Consider the following 22,181-nt stretch of genomic DNA (forward strand, 5'->3'; position numbering starts at 1 on the left):
TGATCTGCACCCCATCCAGTTTAGGGACGATATGTATATTTTTTCAAAGACCCTGGTTTAGAGAGAAAGTTATTTCAGCAGAAAGAAAAGGTAGGAATATTAGAGTAAATAAAAAGAAAAGCTGCAGAAAAGGCACTTAGTCTGCAGTGAAAGCACACATGAAACTTAAAACTGAAAAGCAGCGTCATGACTAAAACAATTGTCAATCTGTAGTCCTAACTGATAACCGCACAGAGAAATCTATCAACACAGCTTTCGAGGCTGCTGTTACCAGAGGACTACAGTACCAGGAAGCTCTCAGGAGACTTTACAGGAATACAGTACATGCTGAAATGCATTAAATGATCCTGCAGAACCAACTGGGGGATACATAGTTTGATTATACAAACCATACTGCTGTACATTAAAATCAAAACAACATCATATAAGAGCTGCAGATTACAGACAAATGAACCCATGTCTAATGTTATCATGAACTTTTCTAGCTTTGATTCAGATTGTTATACTAAAAATAACAATTTGTGTAGAACAGGAAAAGGCCTAACTGGAAACCAAGTCTACCAAGTAGCAATGCCTTTGATAAGAATGTTATTTAAAAAAGGGTCTTGAAGACGGGCTTTTCAAACACTTAAGATGTTCACTGTCGTCTTTCTAAATTGCCTGCAACAAGGCCTCAGAATTTCCCATGTTAATCCATCTTGACAGAAAATGATAAATATCGTAGTGGATGGACCCAGATGTGCTCATTTCCTCATTAATGTTACCAGGGAGACCAGGCCTACTTGCTGGTTATTCTAAACAGAGAAATTCATTTTTAAGCATCCAGTATCCATTATTTATTTATTATTGTGAAAAGGTACAACAGTACAACTCTTACATCTACAACTATACTGTAGGATTAACACATACATGCATTCTATTAATGACTGTAGTTAACCTTAGCATTGCCCAAGGTCATAATTGTTTTGTTCCTCTTTTGTAAAGTATTTTGACATACTGTACATATAATGGCCTTTTTTTCTTCTTTTCTTTTGAATTTAAATTAACTGGAGATATAAGAGCTGAGAATAGACTGTTGGCTCTTCCTCATTCTGTCCTGTACTCTTATATAACTTTAGAATGCTTAAAATCTGAACTCTAAGGTAAGACACTTGGATGGAAATAAGACTCCTATAGGATAGCAGTTTCACACATTCCAGGTTTCACTACAAGGTTGATTAGCCACAGTGTATAGGTAACAAGCTCAGTTGTGTCTGATTAAACTCATAATAAAACCAGGAATTGATCAAACTGCTATGCAATGGGAGTCTTATTCCCATCCTTGCAGACAAACATTTCATCTAGTGACTTCTTCAGTGTGCACCAGAATCAAGGTTTGCATATTGCTATAAGACAAAGATACCATGCTTAACATGGGACATAGTTGACTGGATTCTATTGAACTGAAAGTATTGTTATTCTCCAGAGCTTTATTTCTAGCCACAGACACACACAGTCATGCATGCAAGTAAAACACCCTTAATGAATGTTGAATATATAATAATATCAGGAGGAAGCTTCAGGCAAATCGGCTGGCTAAATGAAAGAGAAGAATTCTCAGTGCTTTGAACAAGCGTCAATGAATTCACACCGTGCTGGAAGCACGGGGCCCTCTTTTAAGTTGCAAGGTTACCCCTCAGCAGAAAATGGTTTAGAAGCTGGTGGATGAATAAATCACCAGGCTGCCTTTGAACAAAGATCAACCCAGTTTAATTTGCTGCAGTGGCTGAGGCAGCTACAAACAGCTTCTATACAGCTTAATAGAGAAGTACATGATGAACAGTTCATTATTATACTGACCACTAGCTTCCCAATTTAATAAAATATAAATCTAGAATATTACTATTTGAGACAGCCTATGCAACACTGTCTGTCCCTTATCTGCAGCATCAAAAGATCAGACAAAAAAAGCATATTTATATATTTTTTGTAATAAATAATTTTTCACCTCTTTTTCAAACATTTTGAAGGACAAGGAAAAACAGACAAAGAGTACAACTGTACACAGTTTATTGCTATTTGATCCATTCATTATGTTTAAGGAAATATGCTTAAAAAAATGGTTTAAACTAGAAGGTAATTAATTTTCTTCAGACACATCCACCAAAGCCTTGTGAGGAGAATTCGAATTTGAAGCAGGAGTTCAGAGTAATAGGCGAGGTTGTATAACACTATTGTTCCCTGTGGAAATGTTGTTTCTATTCATCTATAAAATATCTCCCTCCCTCTAAGCCTCTCCTACTCTCACTCTCTCAGATTTACCAAGCGTGTGCCGTCAGCCGACCGCTTCTTTTACACACTGCAGGCCCACCATGCAGCCACCTCAGAGTTACAGCGTCGAAGGACTACAGGCAAGCCCATAGGTGCCCAGCCAGACCACAGGGGTCGCTGGTGCGTGATGAGCCGAGAACATTCTGGTCGACTTAAGCTCCCCCCCACCCCCGGGCGGTGCTCGGACAGTTGTGCGCTGTCCCCTGGGAGCTCCCGTCCACGGTCGGCAGTGGAATAGCCTGGACTCGCACTGACGATGTCCAGGCTATAGGGTGCATCCTGCACTCAATGTGGAGCGCCTTTACCGGATGCGCCAATCAGGAGCCCCCTGATTTACTAATTTTTACCCAAAATTGGCCCCACTCAACTTTTCGTAGATACATGTAAAAAGAAAAAAGAAACTGAACTTAAGTACTGACACAGGGTAACTTCAGCAGCTTTACACAGTTTACATTCACAAAGAACAGAAGCAAGCGTGCTGCTTTTCCAGCCCTTCCAGTATTACCCACAATATTTAGCAAGAGAACTTGAATATTACAGACGTGCTCAAATTTGTTGGTACCCATCCACAAAAAACGAAGAATGCACAATTTTCTCTGAAATAACTTGAAACTGACAAAAGTAATTGGCATCCACCATTGTTTATTCCATATTTAATAGGAATCAGACTTTGCTTTTGATTTTTTATTCAACATAATATTGTAAATAATAAAACAAATGAAAATGGCATGGACAAAAATGATGGGACTGCTAACCTAATATTTTGTTGCACAACCTTTAGAGGCAATCACTGCAATCAAACATTTTCTGTAGCTCTCAATGAGACTTCTGCACCTGTTAACAGGTAGTTTGGCCCACTCTTCCTGAGCAATCTGCTCCAGCTGTCTCAGGTTTGATGGGTGCCTTCTACAGATTGCAAGTTTGGTTCTTTTTCTACCATTCGCACTATCCTTCTTTTCAATCTGGGGTCGATTTTCCTCTTGCGGCCGCGCCCAGGGAGGTTGGCTACAGTTCCATGGACCTTAAACTTCTTAATAATATTTGCAACTGTTGTCACAGGAACATCAAGCTGCTTGGAGATGGTCTTGTAGCCTTTACATTTACCATGCTTGTCTATTATTTTCTTTCTGATCTCCTCAGACAACTCTCTCCTTTGCTTTCTCTGGTCCATGTTCAGTGTGGTGCACACAATGATACCAAACAGCACAGTGACTACTTTTCTCCATTTAAATAGGCTGAATGACTGATTACAAGATTGGAGACATGTGTGATACTAATTAAATAAACTAATTAGTTTGAAATATCACTATAATCCAATTATGTATTATCTTTTCTAAGGGGTACCAACAAATGTGTCCAGGTCATTTTAGAATATCTTTGTAGAATAAGCAATAATTCATCTCTTTTCACAGCTTCTTTGCTTTATTCTATGACATACCAAAGGCATGCAAGTATACATGATAAAATAGCTTTTAATTTCAGCACTTTTCAGGAGGAATGAAGCATTATTTCAATGAGCTGTAAGGGTACCAACAAATTTGAGCACGTCTGTATTCATTTTCACCCATTTCAAAATGAATATGTTTTTTGTTTTTCTTTAATAAACCCCAGTAAACTCCCAGGAAATGTTATCTAAAATAAAAACTAAAAATAAAAGGCGCCTTGGGTATACTTTATTATTCACCTGCAAAACCTGTACAGATGTTGTACAGATTTGTACAGTTTAAATATCCATACAGTACATACCGTATGGTTATCATTTAAACAACCAGTGGGTTAGTTTACATTTTTAATCTTGAATCTAAATTACCTACAAAATCACTCTACAGTAAGTATACAAATAGGAATTTAGTACTGGGAAATGTCTGTAGTGGTGTCTTTCTGTACACAGTATGTAACATTCTGGGGCCCCAGAGTTGCAGGGTATTGCTACAACTGGGTTAAAGAAAAAAAGAGTCATTGTGAAGGTTGCGTTTTGCAAAGACTGCTTTTAGAATGCTTAGGTACGCACCTTTAGAACGGTTCTGTTCAATACTGAAATATTTGACAAAAAAAAATTATAAATAAGCTTCTTGACTACAATCGCCAAGTCCCAAGGAAGAAAAACTATTTGCAGCACATGAATTTATTTTCACAGAGTTTTACATGACGTACATTAAGAATGTGTCTGACATGCTAAGTATTAAATGAGTCAGTGATAATAAACACATTTGCAGCATAAGGAACCCAACCAGACATCTTTCTTTTTCTCGTGACTAAGTTGCAGGGGATGTAGAAACAAAACATTATTTGTTAATTATGCCCATATCCTACACAGCAAAATGCCATTTAAACCACATTAAGATTCATATGTTTTTTTTTTTTTTTTTTTTTTTAATTATGCTTAAAGCTTTTCTGTGTGGGATGGTATCACAAGCTTAAAATCAAATTTAACACTGAGCAGTGGGCGTCAAATGTTTTACATTATGTTATTTTTTTCTCGCAACATGTAACTGAAGTTTAAAAAGCGCATTAAAACTGTTCCAGTCGGTCCATAATCTCTATTGAGTGCCATTATTTTTTTGGTCAGTTTCCTTTGCTTTTTATAACCTTACATTCATGTACTGTACAGCAAGACATTTTCACTTCCGTGGACTTTATTAAACTAACAGGTTATGTTGGCTTATTAATGCACACATTGTTCTCAGAAAAAAAGGACAAGGACAGGGTTTCATCAAAACTTTCCTCAGGTAAACCTGAAGACTCACTCCCTCCAAAGCCCCCACTACCATCTGGGAGCTACAACTGTGATGCTGCAGATGCCACAGCATGTCCTTTTTAATACATGTTTGCTCTGTGCAGATTCCATAGCTGTATGTCAAAACAAAATCTAGCATGTGGATCACTACCCAAGTCTGCCTCTACTGTGTCACATGGCTGACTGACAATTACCTATGTGGCTGTGGTCACTTGGGCTAGCCACCCTGATCCAAATTAAATGGGGCTTTTTAAACAAACTGTTTTATTAAAAACTGTCATGATAACCAGCCCTGTGTTTCTGAAAATCTTTGTCTCAACATGCAGAACCAAGTCAAGTTGAGAACTGAACGATAACAGCAATGGGAACCTGGAAACTACCCATACACTTACCAAATAGCAAAGAAAAACTTTTCTGGGTTATTCAGCCAAGCACAAGCCTGTGAAAGCATGACGTTGATTACTTATCCTGACAATGTCGGCCACAGTTAGCAGCTCAGTTTCAACTGGCAGCTGTTCAAGACAAACTGCTGCCGAGGCCACAGAGCACACACACACACACGCACACACGCACACACACACACACACACACACACACACGCACGCACGCACACACACAGACACGCACGCACGCCCACAAAAACACACACACAGACACACACACACACACGCACGCACGCACACACACACACACACGCACGCACGCACGCACAGACACACAGACACGCATGCACGCACACACACAGACACGCACGCACAGACACACACGCACGCACGCACGCACACAGACATGCACGCAAGCACACACACACACACACACACACGCACGCACAGACACACAGACACACATGCACGCACACACACAGACACGCATGCACAAACACACACACACAGACACGCACGCACACACACACACGCATGCACGCACGCACACAGAGACACGCACGCACAGACACACACACAGACACGCACGCACGCACACACAGACATGCACACACGCACACACAGACACGCACGCACAGACACACACAGACATGCACGCAGACACACACGCACGCACACACACAGACACGCACGCAGACACACACACACGCACGCACGCACACACACAGACACGCACATACAGACACACACACACACACACACACAGACACACTCACGCACGCACAGACACACACACACGCACAGGCACACACACAAGCACGCACACACACAGACACGCACGCACACAGACACGCACGCGCACACACACACAGACACGCACGCACACAGACACGCACACACACACACATAGACACACATGCACACACACACACGTAGGCTGTGATGCAGTTTTTCAGAGTTTGACACGTGTTGCCTCAGCACTTTCTGAACAGTAAAGCTACAAAGACCCTATACCACCATGCAGAGGAGAAAAAGCCTGGTTGGCATAGTGGAACTCTCCTGGTGTACAGCAGGTCCCTGGACTTGAACTATTTGAGCTGTTACAGCAAGAACAGGGATGGAAATATGACTCCTGTTGCATAGCAGTTTCACACATTCCAGGTTTCACTACAAGCTTGATTAGCCCCCTTGCTGCCTAGGGCCCAAAGTCATGGGGGGGCCCAAAAACCTATTTTTTATTAATTTTTTTTAAAACAGATACGGAATTGTGCACAAACTGGAAGAACTTCACTCACTGACATTTCAACCGAGACAATGTATCTCAACTGGTGTTCACACAAAATCAAACTGGCTGACCCGGAACTTACTCTCGCTCACTTCTGTGTGGCGATACAAGTACATTCCAGGTTAGTCAGTTTGATTTTGCTTGAATACAGCAAGCGATGTCTCTTTCAGGGGCAGCAAAGCATAAACACAAGAAATTGGAAGAAGAAGAATACAAGCGGCAAAGGGGGAGGGGGGGGGGGCATTAGAAAGATTTTTACAAATCTGTGCTTAAAGCCCTGAACTGCCAAAAACATTATCCCCAACCCTGGAGAAAGAGAATTTTCTTTAGAAGCATGTCAAAAAACACCTCCGATCAAGAGTAAAACAAGGAAAACTCACTGCCTTTACAATTGAGAAAGAAGTAAACCATGTTAAACTGCATTTAACTTAAGGTTGCCAACCGTCCATACATTTAAAACCAGTCAGTAAAAAGTCATATTTTAACACTAAAACTTAAATAAATAAAAAATGTTTGATTTTGGATCAGAATAAATATGGTATATTTTGTTATTGCTTCGCGGCTTTCCCAATCAGCTCTAATATATACGTACACCTTATGTGATGGCAGTGAAAAGTATCAAAAGAAGAAAACCAATTAACAATACTGTGCTGAAATTAGCATACGCGTTCTTCAACCAAGTAGCCAAAGCACAGCGAGCTCGGGAGACATCAGTTTGCAATGTTTTTTTCTTATTGGAAATATGCTGGATTGTCTTGATGTAGGAAAACGTGGCTCTCCGCTAGGTGTAGACAAGAACGCAATTTTGTGCCAGTTTTCATCAGCTGCAGATCACGTCTAAGATCACTTGTTACTGCATATATATAATTGTCTATTTGTTGTTATTTATAGAGGAAGGGGCCCAGATGTGTATGTTTGCCTAGGGCCCCGCGATGGGTTAATCCAGCCCTGTGTATAGGTACCAAGTTCAGGTGTGTCTTATTAAACCAGGAATGTATCAAACACTTATTTCCATTAGTGCAAAGGAATGAGTGAACTACGTTCTGGTGGTCCTAATCACAAAAAAACTTGCACTGAATATTGCATTTGTTTACAGCTGTACACTATAGGATGTTTCGGAGTATATGATGCTTCAATTTGTTCACAAACAGTGGATGCATGACATTGTGATAAATATTCTCCTTGCTGATCCAAGGACTTGCACTACTGTATACTGTAGTGCAGTGGTTTTGTCTTCATCCCCCCAGTTGATTCAATAGAACCCAAGGTGCGTTTACACTAGCACAAATATTCCGGAACGAGCGCACAACAGGACGTGCAACTTAAAACATACTTGCTATTTGTTTAATGAAAGGCTCATAAATCAGCCTGTACCATAACGGCAGGGGAGAACACTGCAAATAAAAATAACATTTTAATTCATATAGTGCTTTTCACAGACCTGTGGCAAACAAGAAATTATTACAATAATTTTGCAAAAAGCTTTTATTTATCAATTAGTTATTATTATTATTATTATTATTATTATTATTATTATTATTATTATTATTATTATTATTTAAACATTTTAAATTTTCTAAATTGTAAACGAAAAAACAAGACCATATTTGAATTTTTTTTCAAATGATAGCACTCTATGTCGTCATTACAGCACAGCGTCAGCACATCTTTAGTTTACAAAGTACGCATGCTCAGACGCTTGTCCTGAGAGAAGCACCCCCTACTGTTTCATACAAGTGTAAACGCACCGTTCCAGAACAGATGGTTCCGGAATCCTATCAGAAGGATTCTGGAAAGCAAGTGTAAACGCACCTCAAGTGAGCAACAGTAACACATCTGCTCTCATGTAATGCAACTCAATGACTCATGCACTCTTCTTCCTCTCAATTTTCCACGCCTACATTAAGTCAGATAAATAAAAGGAAAAATAATTTTGAGTTCACAGAGAAATACTGTCACTACTACTTTGAAAGATTAACATGGTCCTTGGGCAGCGAATCTGACTAAGTTTTTAATGAGTCGCTTCTCTTAAAATTACTGGCCAAGCATAGGTCAATAATTGGTTGGTTTCTATTGGAGACTTATCAGAGCTGTTGCAACTGAGCAGTTTATAAATGAGCTCTCACTCCCTTTCCCCTAATTACTCCCCTCATGTACGGAAGTGTATCAGTACAGAAGGGATATATTTACTTGCACTGTCTCCACTCAAAGCTATTAGGTGGAAATGGACTCCGGCACCACAGCCCTTGGTCTGACCAGTGAGGTGGCTCTCGACAATCCGGCAGCAATTAAAGGATGGAGGTGGAGGAAGCTGCTGGCCACTAACGGACTAGAAGAGGAGGACGATGATAATGAGCGACTGATGGTAAGAAGAGTGCAATTAGACCAAAGAAGGAAAAAAAGGAAGGATATAGAGGACAGAGAGACACAGCAAGTATGAGAACAAGATGACTGAGCTGTGTTGTGAAATGCATTGTTCAGTCTTTGATGCACTAACACAGAGTGATGGGTGAACCCCATAAATTGACTCATGGTCACAGAAATGGCTTTGAAAAAGAATGAACATGTATTTGGATGTATTTAGTAAAACCGCCAATATGTTTTATTCAATTTTATTATTTTAGTGTTTCAAAAAAGGTACAAACATAAAAGCAAAGTCACACAAAGCAAAATTTTCAAACTTCTAGAAAATGTTAACACGCTTCTTTCAATTTTGCTTGTGAGAAACTGTTGTGCATACAGTAATGGCTATGAATATTGCATCACTTAACATTTTTTACCTGCAAAATATCATTGAACTATTACAATTTATTTTGCTTTCCACTATGTATCCTATAAAAACAAATGAAAGCTAATCATTTCTTTTAATACAAAATACAATATATTTGTCAAGTGCTGCACAAAATAAAAATAAAATAAAAAAATCTAGATAAAAATCACATTTAACACTTTGCAATCAGATTGGACAAATTGTTTTAAATAAATCATGTGGTCATGGTGGGTTCTTCATTAGCCAACACAACCACGTTTAAGTCCATTCCCAAAGCAGTCTCCACTGAAGCTTTAACAATTACATTAACAATGCAAACATATTTAGGCAAATACAAGATTATTCTGCTAAAACACAAGCATATAAACAACTGCTGAAAAACAATGCAATACTGATAGCCACCACTGTATTTCTCAATAAGATATGGTTCTCTTTTACTGTGTCAGTCATACTCCTCGTATTGGTTTATATTCTCAGTCCAGGCATTTAATATGTTTATCTTACCACCAACACAGCCTGACTCTTTAGGCCAGTGTGTTCTGAAGATCTTCATGTACTATGCCTCTGCGGTTTATTTCCCCTCGTGCCACGGCTGCCCCCCCTCCTGTGTGTCCGGGACTTACCAGGCTGCAGCACTTTGATCCCCAGCAGATTGGAGCTCCTGTTTGTGATCTTGGTCCAGGTGTTGTCGTAGTTCTTCCTCCACAGCTCGGCAGCGCACTGGTACGTGCCGGCCTCCTGCTTGCTGGCCCTGCTGATGCTGAGGCGGAAGTTGCTGTTGGAAGACGACTTGTCGATGGTAGTTCTGATGCCAAAGCTGGAGTAGCGGCCTCCCCACTGCAAGCTGCCATCGCGGGTGAAGGTGACCAGGTCTTGGAACTCGGTGCCGTTGACAGGCTTGAAGCGCCAGGTCACGGAGGCAGGTACCCGGGGGTTGTAGCGGGGCTTGACGATGCACTGGAGGTCAAAGGATTCGTTGTAGGTGACGCTGGGGGTTCTTGAGGAAGCGGCCATGAAGAAAATAGACTCTGTGGTGAGTAAAATGATATAACAGAGAATGTATTACATTTAACTTATAAAATACTTGATATTAAACAAGTAATATAACATGTAGTATATTTATACAGTGGTAAATGTTGGTTGAAAAGAATGTTAATATGTTAATAAGTATGAGAACATAAACAGGGATGGAAACACGACTCTTACTGCACAGCAGTTTCAGCCATTCAAGGTTTTACTACGAGTTTGATTAGCCACAGTGCATAGGTGTGTCTTATTAAACTCATAGTAAAAACCAGGAATAGATAGAATTGCTATGCAATGGGAGTCTTATTTCCACCATCAAAGAATTGAGCAGCTGGAAAAATGGTGGATTATCTTTTTGGAAGAATACAAACTTGGGGTAATGAAAACCAGTAGAAAAGCCACACAACTTAGTTTTTTTTTTTGGTTGTTTAGTTGAATATTTAGCCAATTACAACAATGTACCTGCTCTTACAAAATATGTATTTTATGGTACAGCATTCCTGCAGAATGGGAGCTTCATATCAAGAAATATAGCTGTTGAATTATTTACCCTCATTCCCTAAAGCGATATTTTCACCATTAAGTCATTAGGGTGATTGCTGCCTCTGGATGACAGTCTTAAGATAAGTGGAGATGTGCTGAGGATTCATCATAACTAAAGTAGTTTCTCCTCTTGCTTTTATTCATCCATTTGTCTTAATGATGCTGACATTTTGCTGAACATGTTCAAGATCTCTCAGAGGGATATGTTCATACTCTTTAAAAGGAACAGAGGGTTTTTTGTCCTTATCTAAAAGGAAGTCAGGATACAATTCCATACCTGCCACACACAGTATAAAATCTGCCAATAGTTGTGACTTTTCATGTTTTTCTGACTCTGCGGCATTTAAATTTAAAAATAAGTTCCCTTGCTTTTACTGAATCCCCTTGGTTTCCATATTCTCATCTGAATCTTTATTTTTTTATTATTGTTATTTTGGTGAACAACATTTCAATGGTCCTTCAAACACTGAGATTAAGGTCTTTACACTTTCGTATTTTCAGATTATTATTAAATAACTTCAGAAATAAACAGTCTGCAATTTATTCAGTCTATTTCGTGCTTGGGAAGTGTCTGAACCATTTTAACCGTCCATTTCTTTTTATTGGCTTTTCAAATTTAAACCAATGGAGCTGTGACAGTGATTATCCTTCACAACCTTAAGAGGTGAAGCATGAAGTATTGACAAGTATGGACCTCTCAAAACTACATTTCCCATCATCCTCCTGCTCACTGGTAAATCCATCTCAGTTACATATGTGAGCAGGAGGATGATGGGAAAACCTAAGCAGATTACAAAATAAAAACAAGTTAGCCAGCCACATACCGTTTTGTTAATCTCTTCCAAAAGGTAGAAGGCTTTATTTTAAGTGATAGCAGATTTGGCTGGAGACAACTCATTCTGTCTTAAATTTAAAACAGCATATTTTTCAAGATGATTACCGTAATGCTCTCCTCTATGGCATCCTAAAACGTGCGGTGTCCCGCCTACAGCTTGTTCAAAAAACCACTGCTAGAATTTTGACTAAAAACAAAAAAAATTAGCATATCACCCCCGTTTTAGCCTCCTTGAACTGGCTCCCTGTACAATATAGAACTGATTTTAAAATCTTATTATTGACTTATAAAGCCTTGAATGGAGCAGCACCTAGCTATTTGCAGGAGTTACTGACCGCGTATCTCCAAAATCGGACTCTTAGATCACAGGAAGCGGGGCTGCTCGTTGTTCCCAGGGTCAATAAAATCAATACGGGAGGTAGGGCTTTTTTCTTTTAGAGCCCCTAAACTATGGAATGCTCTACCTCCAAGTGTTACGGAAACTGGGTCTGTGGGTATTTTTAAGTCTAAACTTAAAACACACTTTTATAATTTTTTTTATAATTGCTATGATTATGATTATGATTATGATTATGATTATGATTATGATTATTGGTTTATTTTGTATTTTTATGTATTTATGTACAGTGCCTTGTGATGCTTCGGTATGAAAGGTGCTATATAAATGAAATAAATAAATATTGGGAACAATGTATTAAAACCAAATGGGGATTTAAAATGACCTCAAAGAAATCCTATCAAGCTTCCTGCAAATCCTGCTGTGGAACTGTGTGCCTGGTCCAGTCTAGCTCCCAGTGACATGCCCAGGAGGTTGTGGGTTTTTTGACCAGGTAAATTGACAAACATTTTGTGTAATAACCCCTCAGTACAAAACATCTCAGCAATGACACCAGTTTAAATTAGGAATCACAACTAGAATCTATGCCTCACCCTGTATTGTATATTATGTTGCACTCAAGATCTGACATTGCCGGGATCCTTTCATCGGTAGTCACAACATTTAATGAGCCAAACCTCAACATGCTTTATTTTGCAAGTGCCACCTTCCATGCTGTGGCTTCAGAGGACGGCTGTGTCAAATCTACTCCAGTACCACCTGAAGGTACAAGGGATCCGTGCCAACAGCTTCAAGCACTTCTACAGTATGCTGTAGCTGGTGAGACTCTGATTTCCATCAGGGGACTTTCGGTCCAAAGATTGCTTTGTCAAAAAGGGGCATTTGGTGGGAACTCCACCCTCAGCCCTCTTAGAAATGCACAATTATTTATTTAACACAAGTTATTTAAATAATCCATGTTTTATTATGAGATTCATAAGGGACACCAGAGCCAGTTGCATATACACTGCTGACAGACTCACAGTAATACCTGTGGAAGTCTTACAGAATTTATTTGCAAATACAGTCATTTTTATAGTGGATTCTGTGAATGACTCAGTCAGACACATCATTAACGTTAAATATTCAGTCATAGGATATTCAGCAATACTAAAAAGAAGCGTAGTAATGAGGTTAGACACATCGTTTCAATGAAAAGCCTTTGTCAATGTCTTTCCTAATAATGCACAGAGCAGGTGATGGGGTTTTCAATATCCCTACAAAGCTCAGCTTTAATCATGAGAGAACTGTGTGCATTTACAGAGAAACATGGGACAGGAACTCTAATTAATAGAGTTATAAAAAGGAGATAAAAAATACTGATGTCATATTATCATTATTTATTTCTTAGCAAACGCCCTTATCCAGTGCGACTTAAATTTTTACAAGATATCACATATTTTTACATACAATTACCCATTTATACAGTTGGGTTTTTACTGGAGCAATCTAAAGACAGCAACAGTGTTCGCCCACCTGGGATTGAACCCATAACCCTCCGGTCAAGAGTCCAGAGCCCTAACCACTACTCCACACTGCTCTATACCAGTGGTACTCAATACCAGTGGTACTCAACTCTGGCCCTTGAGATCCAATCCAGTCTAGGGTTTTACTCCAAGAAGGCTCTAATGTAGTTCATTGAAGCTGTTAAGAGGCAATTAAGTAATTTATGACCTGGTTGAAATAAAGACAAGGACTGGAATTGATCTCAAGGGCCAGAGTTGCTTAACACTGCTCTATACTGTACATTGGGATATTTGTATTTGACTAATACAGGATGATTAAAATAATCCCCCTTTCTTCTGTCTGACTAAAGACATACAGCAATCAACCTCCTGCTGCTAAATATCAGATTCTAGGCTCAAGTAATCGGGGAGAACATTAAAAATGGGGATGGCGACAACCTTTAAGACATTAGAACAGGGCTTCTCAAACTCGGTCCTGGGGACCCCCTGTGGCTGCTGGTTTTCATTCCAACCGAGCTCTCAATTACTTAACTCTAATGGAACTGATAATTTGCTTATTATTTATTTACTTATTTACTTGTTTTCAGCTCTTGAACAGTTGCATATTTCAAGTTAGCTGTAACATTTGATAAGTAACTTGAACTGCAACTGTTTAAGAGATGAAAACAAGTAAAAAGGTCTAATTAAGCAAATTATTAGTTCAATTAAGGGTCCAGTTAAGTAATTGAGAGCTTGGTTGGAATGAAAACCAGCAGCCACAGGGGGTCCCCGTGACCGAGTCTGAGAACCCCTGCATTAGAATATCTAAAAGAAAGTCACAGGCAATACAATTTCCAAATCAAAACAAGATTTGGTCAAAAAGGATTGAAAAACAAAAACAAACTGGAGCTCAGATAAAGGCTTCAGAACACACTCAAATTCATCAGGGATTGTGTTTCCAAACCACCCTGGCATATGCATACAGAAGAGCACCCTGAGGTGTGATGTCTCTAGGGACAATACAATTCTGCAATCCTAGATTTTGCACCTTGCTATTTGATCAGTCAACGAAAAAACAGAAACTTCAGCTTCCAAATCTTTTTCTTTTTAAAGCTGCATTCATGGACAGAGTCACACCACGACCTTGACCATCAGCCTCCTGACTTCTTATTTTATCAAGACTTAGGGCTCATGCGACTACTGTTCTGTGAGATAAACTGAATACAGTATTTGAGTTTTTTTTTTTTTGCTAAAGCCTACCAGAATGATAACAAAACATGTCTATTTATATACTGGAACAAGGTTGTCAAATCTTTTTAGTAGGAACGTAGGGGATGCTGGGATTGTATATAGATCTCATGTTACTGTAACTGCTGCTAGAGCAACTCACTGGAAAGTGGGCTGTCATAGATTCTGGAGAAGCAGCACAATAAAAAGTCCTGCAGTACTGCAGTCATTAAGTTTACCTGACGCAATGAAATAAATACACTCACATTCTATATTGTTTTGGTGGCAGGGGGGGGTAGAATATGATGATTATTATATAATTGATATTTATCAATTATTATAGGGATGGAAATAAGAAGGTAACAAGTTCAGGTGTGTTTTATTAAAACTCATAGTAAAACCAGTAATGGAGTTTTATTTCCATCCCTGTAATTATTATTATTATTATGAGCATTAGTATAAGTACAGCTGTTTTATTGTAGTCCTTAACTGGTTGCTCTGTGGATTGGAAAAAGGATACAAAACTTTTCTTCTCTGGATTAACAAAGTCAGTTGTTTTTTTCAGGCCCAATGTAGAGTTCTGACGGTCTCTTCTCAGTTCCTACAATTGCAATGAATGGAATATTTCTGCAGGAGACTAAGGACAGGACAGGTAGCTGGGGACCAGGTCAGGAAACTAAACTTAGTTGAATATATCCACCATATTAAAAGTGGTCCCCTTAGGGTAGAGTTGAGGCACATTCAAGTAATGAAGCTCGAGCTGCCCCTGCTTATGTTTAGAAAACAGAAACAGCAGCAAAGAAATAGAAAAGCTCTTACCCACTGCGGTGACAGTCACAGGTGTGCCGGCTGACTTCTCCCCAATCGTTTCCCATTCATCTTTCGGCCCCTTGACCCATTCGGTGACAGTGCAAGTGTACAGGCCCTGATCCTTCGGGAGAGTGTTGTAGACCGACAGGGTGAAGGTGCCCGACCGCACTCTCTCCACCCGCACCTCCCCATAGCTGCTGCGCTCCCGATATGAAGGGCTCGGGACAACCATCCCCTCCTGGTCCACAGACACAATCTCCCATGCCTGGCTCTGTTTGTCCGTCAGCTTCCAGGACACGGACAGACGGCCTTGGTTCTCCGTGATGGAATTCACAGTGCAGGTAAAATGAACAGCGCTGCCTTCGGGCACATTGCTCGAATTGCTTGTCACTGACACAGTGATGTTGCTTTCTGTTGAAATAAATGACAGAGAAGATGAGTGTAGGTGGGTGCGCAGTTATTACAACCAAGGCCAAAATTAATGTTTTGTTTTAAGTCTACCCTTTTATTCACCACTTTAACGGGTACAGGATGAATTTGTGGTCAAACCCATTACCCAGAATATTTGCAGTATTGTCAAGTCCATCATACAGAATGCTAAGACAAATACTTATTATGAAATATAGAACTGCATGTATGCAGTAGAGTTGTTCATGTCACAAAGTGATTAATGTTCTAATACTGCTGACATTTTTTTAGTTTGAATATATATGTGATTTAATTTATTTACTGAAGTGGTGTGTGTGTTTTTTTTTTAGTTATGTTTATATTTATTTCTATCACGTATGATTTATTGTTGAGCACTGAATATTGTGTGTGTGTGTTTTCACTTGTGTTTGATTATTTTGAAATTATTTGATTATTTTTCACGTGCACTACTTGAGTTTGTTGGCATTTGGGACGGTGAAACTACACACCGGCAGACTATCGGTGTAATTACAGATATGCAGTGGCAATCACCTTAAATAGGAGGAACTGGACAACAGAAGGAGAGAAAGAAACGAGAAGGGAATGAGAAAGAACAAGAACAAGAACAAAAAAGATGAAAGAGGACAGAGGACAGAGAGACACAGAGAAAGAAAGCAAACAGCAATGAGAGAGTGAATGGCGAACGCACTTTGCGAGGTAAGATAGGGAACTGAAAACGAAAGAAACTGACAGAGAAAGAACTGATAGCGAACAAAGAACTGAAAAAATATAAAGTGACCCGAACAGGAACTGAAAACGTGGAGCTGAGTGGAACGTGGGATCGGATATAGCAGAGTACCACAGGACACTGGAAAGAAAAACAAGGGGAAAGAAAAAAGCATGCCTGTTGAAAAAAACTATTACAGCGACTGTGTAAACTGTTGTGAGCCAAGTAATTTTCTTTTAGGTTACTTTTGCAAAATTTAGGACAGTAACGAAATTGTGAGAGACAAGTGTGTGTACATTTTGACTGCCTGTGTATCCCCGACAGTGACACTAGAGGCTGAATTAATTGTTCTAGATATTTTAAATGTTTGTTGTGAATCCTGCAACTTTAGTTTTTGCTGTGCTTCTTTTAACATTTGTGTAAAATAAAACCTTGTAAATTGTACTCTCTTTGACTGCGCGTCTCAATCCTGACTGGTGGTGGATTTTAGTGGTGTGGCTCCCCTACAGAAATACTATCGAACCTGTGTATGCCTACTGTATGGTTAATCTACTGACATTTAGAGACAGTAAAGGTTTATATAATCCATTTTATTTAGTTCTCTGTACAGGGGTAACTCCCTTCCTGGCGTAGTCTGGCTACATTATATCCTTACTTTACCCCTGCCCTGCCTGTGCACGAGCAAGAGTGCCATGCCACACATACACTTATATAAAACTAAATTAGCAAAACAATGAAGACCATAATGCAAAGCATCTACTGTACACAAGCATTGACATTCAGAAATCATCTGAGGCTTGTGCTTTCACCGGAAATATAAACTGTGCTTTCTAGGTAATTTTTTTTTACATGTTTTTTTCCCCAGTGGAGAAATACCACTTTTTACCCCTTGACTGTGTTGGTTGTGACATCTATGTTTGTTGCTATACAAGGTAATTCAGAATTCCTTTATTTTTTTGTAGTGAAGTGGTCAACAGATAAGGGTCATTTCCAATGCTTTTTTCCCTCCCAAAGAGTCCTTTTTTCAATAAATAAATAAATAAATAAAATAAATAAATAAATAAACTGCCTAACTGTGTTTAATTAAAATACCTGAAGTGTATATTTCTAGCTTTATAACAGACATTCTTCTCATTTTGAAAAAGTGAAGTCACTTACACTTAGTAGTACAGTAGTAGTAAAAAGCTATGAAAACCACCACAGATGTTTCTCAGTTGGGCTAGCCTGGGATTTCTTCTCTAATACAAAACATAATAAAGTAATCATTGGCTTTATTTAAGTGTTTCTTGGTAAATCCATTTGCAAGAAAAAATAACATGTCTCCTTAATGCTGCATAAAGTAGTTTCAATGTTGTAATTTTCATAGCGGCTGCCATTGCTTTTCATTTAGTAAATTAACATAATTAATCAAATAAGGGTTATTGGATATAATGCTTTTGGTTGGACATAATAAAAAAAAAATAGGAAAAAAAGTGCTTTTTATAACAAATCCAACAGTAGATGTTGCTGGCAGCAGCAGAATTTGTTCATGGTCCATTGGCCGCTGGAAGGATTAAGTGAGACGCTAGATGAGATGACATTAATTTTATGCTTATCTGGGCGCTTTCATCCAGGTCACGTCCACCGCTTTAACCTTCGAGCTTGACCGCTGACACTTCATTGAGACTGAATGCATTATCCCAGTCACAGGATTCATTCAAACTACAAAATCGCTTTTCTAATAGCTATAGGCAGTGGCGTTACCACTATTTAAAATGAATCATCTTTAATACATATTACATTTCATAATTTACACTTCTGAAGCAGTAGCATTTCAGAGAAAAAACAGAAGTCAGCATTGAGTTATGTGTCATTTGGAACTGGTGTAATATGCTTTTGTTGGTTTGAGATGTTAGGAGGATTGTATTTCCTCAGTATTATGTTCACTCACTTTCTGCAGAGGCCCTGTTCATGCAGTGAGGAGGATGATAGAGCACCTGTATCTTTGCCCATACGGAGTCCATTAACTTTAACTTGTGCAAAGGAGACAACGGGACAGATTCTGAAGCTAGTTCAAGCTTGCCCCTATCATTTCTGAATGGATGTGAATCTTGGTTTTAACCTTTTGCCATATAACTGTCCATGACCTCATCTTACCCACAGGGTAAAATTTGTAGCAAAAGCGCATCCCCTAGCACACCACAACCAAACTTAAAACAGGTGGGATTCTATTGGCATGATTCTATTGGCATGAAAAACAATTGTTTTTCTAACCTAGTAAAAAACTAAAAATATATAATAATGCTGAAACTCTTCAGCAAAGCAAGACATTGTATTGATTATTTATGTTAATAAGGTGAGCTAAACCTTATTCTGTTCCTTTTACTTTAGTACATGGATTTGTTTAGCCTCCTGGTGAGAAAAAATATAATTGGTGCTGAGATTTACTTCTTTAAGTCAAAAGAGCATTGTGCCTTAGATTCAACTAGTAAGGGAAATTTAGACCCAGTTGACAAACAGCTGCTGAATAAATCATGCTGTTTAGAGTAAAAAAAAACAAAAAAACAACACATACAGCTATGGCCAAAGGTTTTGCATCACCGTATAGAATTAACACATTTTAAGTCGAATGAAATCCCCTGAATAATGTTACGTTAACATATTGAATTACATACCGCTTTGTAGTTTTCCATATACTTAATGGAAAACTGGCAAATTTAAAAATGTGACATTTTTCAAAATTGAACATTAAATACTGTACTACTATTATGGCTTCCGGTAGACTTTTGCGATATTATGTTCTGTGACTGGGTAGATGTAATTCCTGCACTGTAAAGTTCACCTTCCACCAGCAGTGGGAACAGGTAGAACCTGTCCATCCAGCAGGCTCTGGCAACTATAGGGTTAACATTCCGCAGGAGGCCTGTTAGGAGGCTGGTAGAGGGGAACGAGGTGCATCTGGTTCTATGCCCAGGTAATGGTGTCCAGGTGTACAAAAGGAGCAGCCTCTCCATCGGTCGGGGCAGTGTTCCTGGGACCGGGGAAGCACAGCCATGTATGTCTTGACTGATGAAGCAAACTTTTTTGTTTTTATCTCCTGTAGCCTAAGCAGGTACATGTTGCTTAAATGGTGCTGCCCCCGTTTTTGATAGATCTATTGCAAGAGTACATTCCAGCGCGCAATTTAAGATCCGTGGATGCCGGATGTCTTATTCAACCTAGGACTAGGCTCCGTACTAGGGTAGACCAAGCTTTTTGTAGTGCTGCCCAGTGACTATGGAACATGCTGCCCAGATCTATTCGAGATTCTGAGTCTGTGGACATTTTAAATCTCGCTTAAAGCCTTTTTAAGATAGCTTTTGCTGATTTATTTTAACTTTTGATTTGTTTTTATTGAACTGGTATTTTACATGTACCATTGTACATTGTATGTTTGTATTGTTGTTCTTGTACCGTGCTTTGGGTCTGAGAAAAGTGCTCTATAAAAAAAATGTATTATTATTATTAAATACCTTTGGGCAGCAAGGATCCTGCATCCTGCCACCGACCAGAACTCGGTTCAAATAATTTTGCACATACATGCGGTTCCACCTGGGACCTGTGTAAATAGTCGTCTGTATTTAAAAGGGGCAGTACCCATTTAATTTGAACCAGTATTTTTTTTTTTGTTTGGTTGTAAATAAACTTCGGTTACCCCCCTTCACCTGAAACCTTAACTATCTGTGTGTCATTTCGAGGCCTTCCTTTTTTTATTATTATTATTATTATTATTTTTTTTTTTTTTTAATTAAGTTCTCAATCCTAAAATTCTATGTGATGCAAATCCTGTGGCCATAGCTGTACACACACACACACAAATACAATGTCTTACTCAGTGGCTGAATGGAGATTTGAACATTCCTGGACCTCTTGTTTTTGTCAATGAAGTCTCCAGTCGCAGTTTTCTCTCTCTCTGTGACTCGGCAGATGTACTTCCCAGTGTCCTCCTGGCGCAGCTGGTGGATCTTCAGTAGGTAGATGGCATCACTCTCCTTGCGGAAGGTCAGCTTGCCGGCCCCCTCCCTCAGGGCGTAGTCCCCGTTCAGGACAGGCACGGCATTGGGGCCCATGACAGCCACCTGGGTGCTGCTGAACACCCAGGACACAGAGAAGTAGCGTTCAGGGATGCTCTGAGCATCAATGATGCACCTGAGCTCTGCAGGCTCTCCAGCCGTGTAGGCCCGTCTCTCTGTGTTAATCTGGATGTTGAATTCCTTGTCTTAAACAAAAAAAAGAAAGAAAATAACGACTTCAATGACAGCGATCTTAGATTACCATTTCAAAACTTCTGTACCCTACTCATTAGGTCCATCATGCGAGGTAAAATGACAGGAAACTAGGTCAAGTAAGCAAACTTTTGCCCTAGTTGTTTAAAAAGGGAACATTAAATTACGTACTGTTTAGAGCACAGCCTTCTTTCTTATTAATTCCACGGGTTACAGGCTGATGACTTAAATGTTTATAGATGCCTTTAATCATGTTGAGACTGCTTCATCATACATAATGTGCAAGAAACCACTTAACTTGATTGGCAGGCAGGTAGGCAGCAAAAACATACACGTACGTCTTACGACATCAACCATTTTCAGCAAATCACAAATAAAATAAAATACAATTAATCTAAAAAATCCTCATTAATATACATATATAAAAGAGTTATTTAGTAATAAAATAATATTTTTTTTTACTGTGGTTAGTTTCTGAACTATTTCAGCATAAACCTTTCAAAAGGCAAGCTACAGCCTTCAAGTATTTCATTGCCCCTGTGAATAATGTTTATTTCATAAGTACGGCCTGTAACTGATCTATTAGGTTTAGATCTATAAAACAAGGGGGCTGAATGTTCCATTGAAATATATGCATAATAAAAAAAAAGGTCTATGTTCACCGGTGATAAGCTATTTAAACAATAGCTATTTAATTGGCATACAATACTCTATATTTTACAATACACAACTTTAAAACTCATAACACAAATAAAACAACAAGCAATATTTGTAATATATTTGTAATAATGTATTTATTTTAGTGTTTTCATTTCATAGTATACCGCATACTGAAAACAAATACTGTATGCTGCATTTGTATAGTCAGTGGAAATGAATATGGGTCTACAAATTATGGTTTTAATATCAAAAAACATCTCTCCAGCACTGCAAATGTAGCTCTGGTCTATTGGAATGGAAAATTGAGTGGGAGTAGGTGTCGAGGGAGGGTGTCTTGAATGCAACAGTGAGGGTTTCAAGTTTCTAATACCAGACATCAGTTAAAACTACAAATT

The 22,181-nt window shown here is 39.0% G+C and overlaps 1 protein-coding gene across 3 annotated transcripts in view; it reads right to left on the reverse strand.

Moving 5' to 3' along the window:
- The window catches only part of LOC117405930 (immunoglobulin superfamily member 3-like), a 100,518-nt gene that overhangs the window by 13,182 nt on the left and 65,155 nt on the right, over positions 1-22,181 (reverse strand). For all 3 annotated transcript variants that reach the window (XM_059029965.1, XM_034009469.3, XM_034009468.3), the window contains 3 exons: positions 20,733-21,119; positions 15,757-16,158; positions 10,109-10,513 (listed from right to left, as the gene is read on the reverse strand). In XM_059029965.1, the coding sequence (XP_058885948.1) occupies positions 10,109-10,513; positions 15,757-16,158; positions 20,733-21,119 (1,194 nt within the window). The remainder of the gene's footprint in view (positions 1-10,108; positions 10,514-15,756; positions 16,159-20,732; positions 21,120-22,181) is intronic.

This window comes from Acipenser ruthenus, chromosome 9 (assembly GCF_902713425.1).
Source record: "Acipenser ruthenus chromosome 9, fAciRut3.2 maternal haplotype, whole genome shotgun sequence".
Taxonomy (NCBI): domain Eukaryota; kingdom Metazoa; phylum Chordata; class Actinopteri; order Acipenseriformes; family Acipenseridae; genus Acipenser; species Acipenser ruthenus.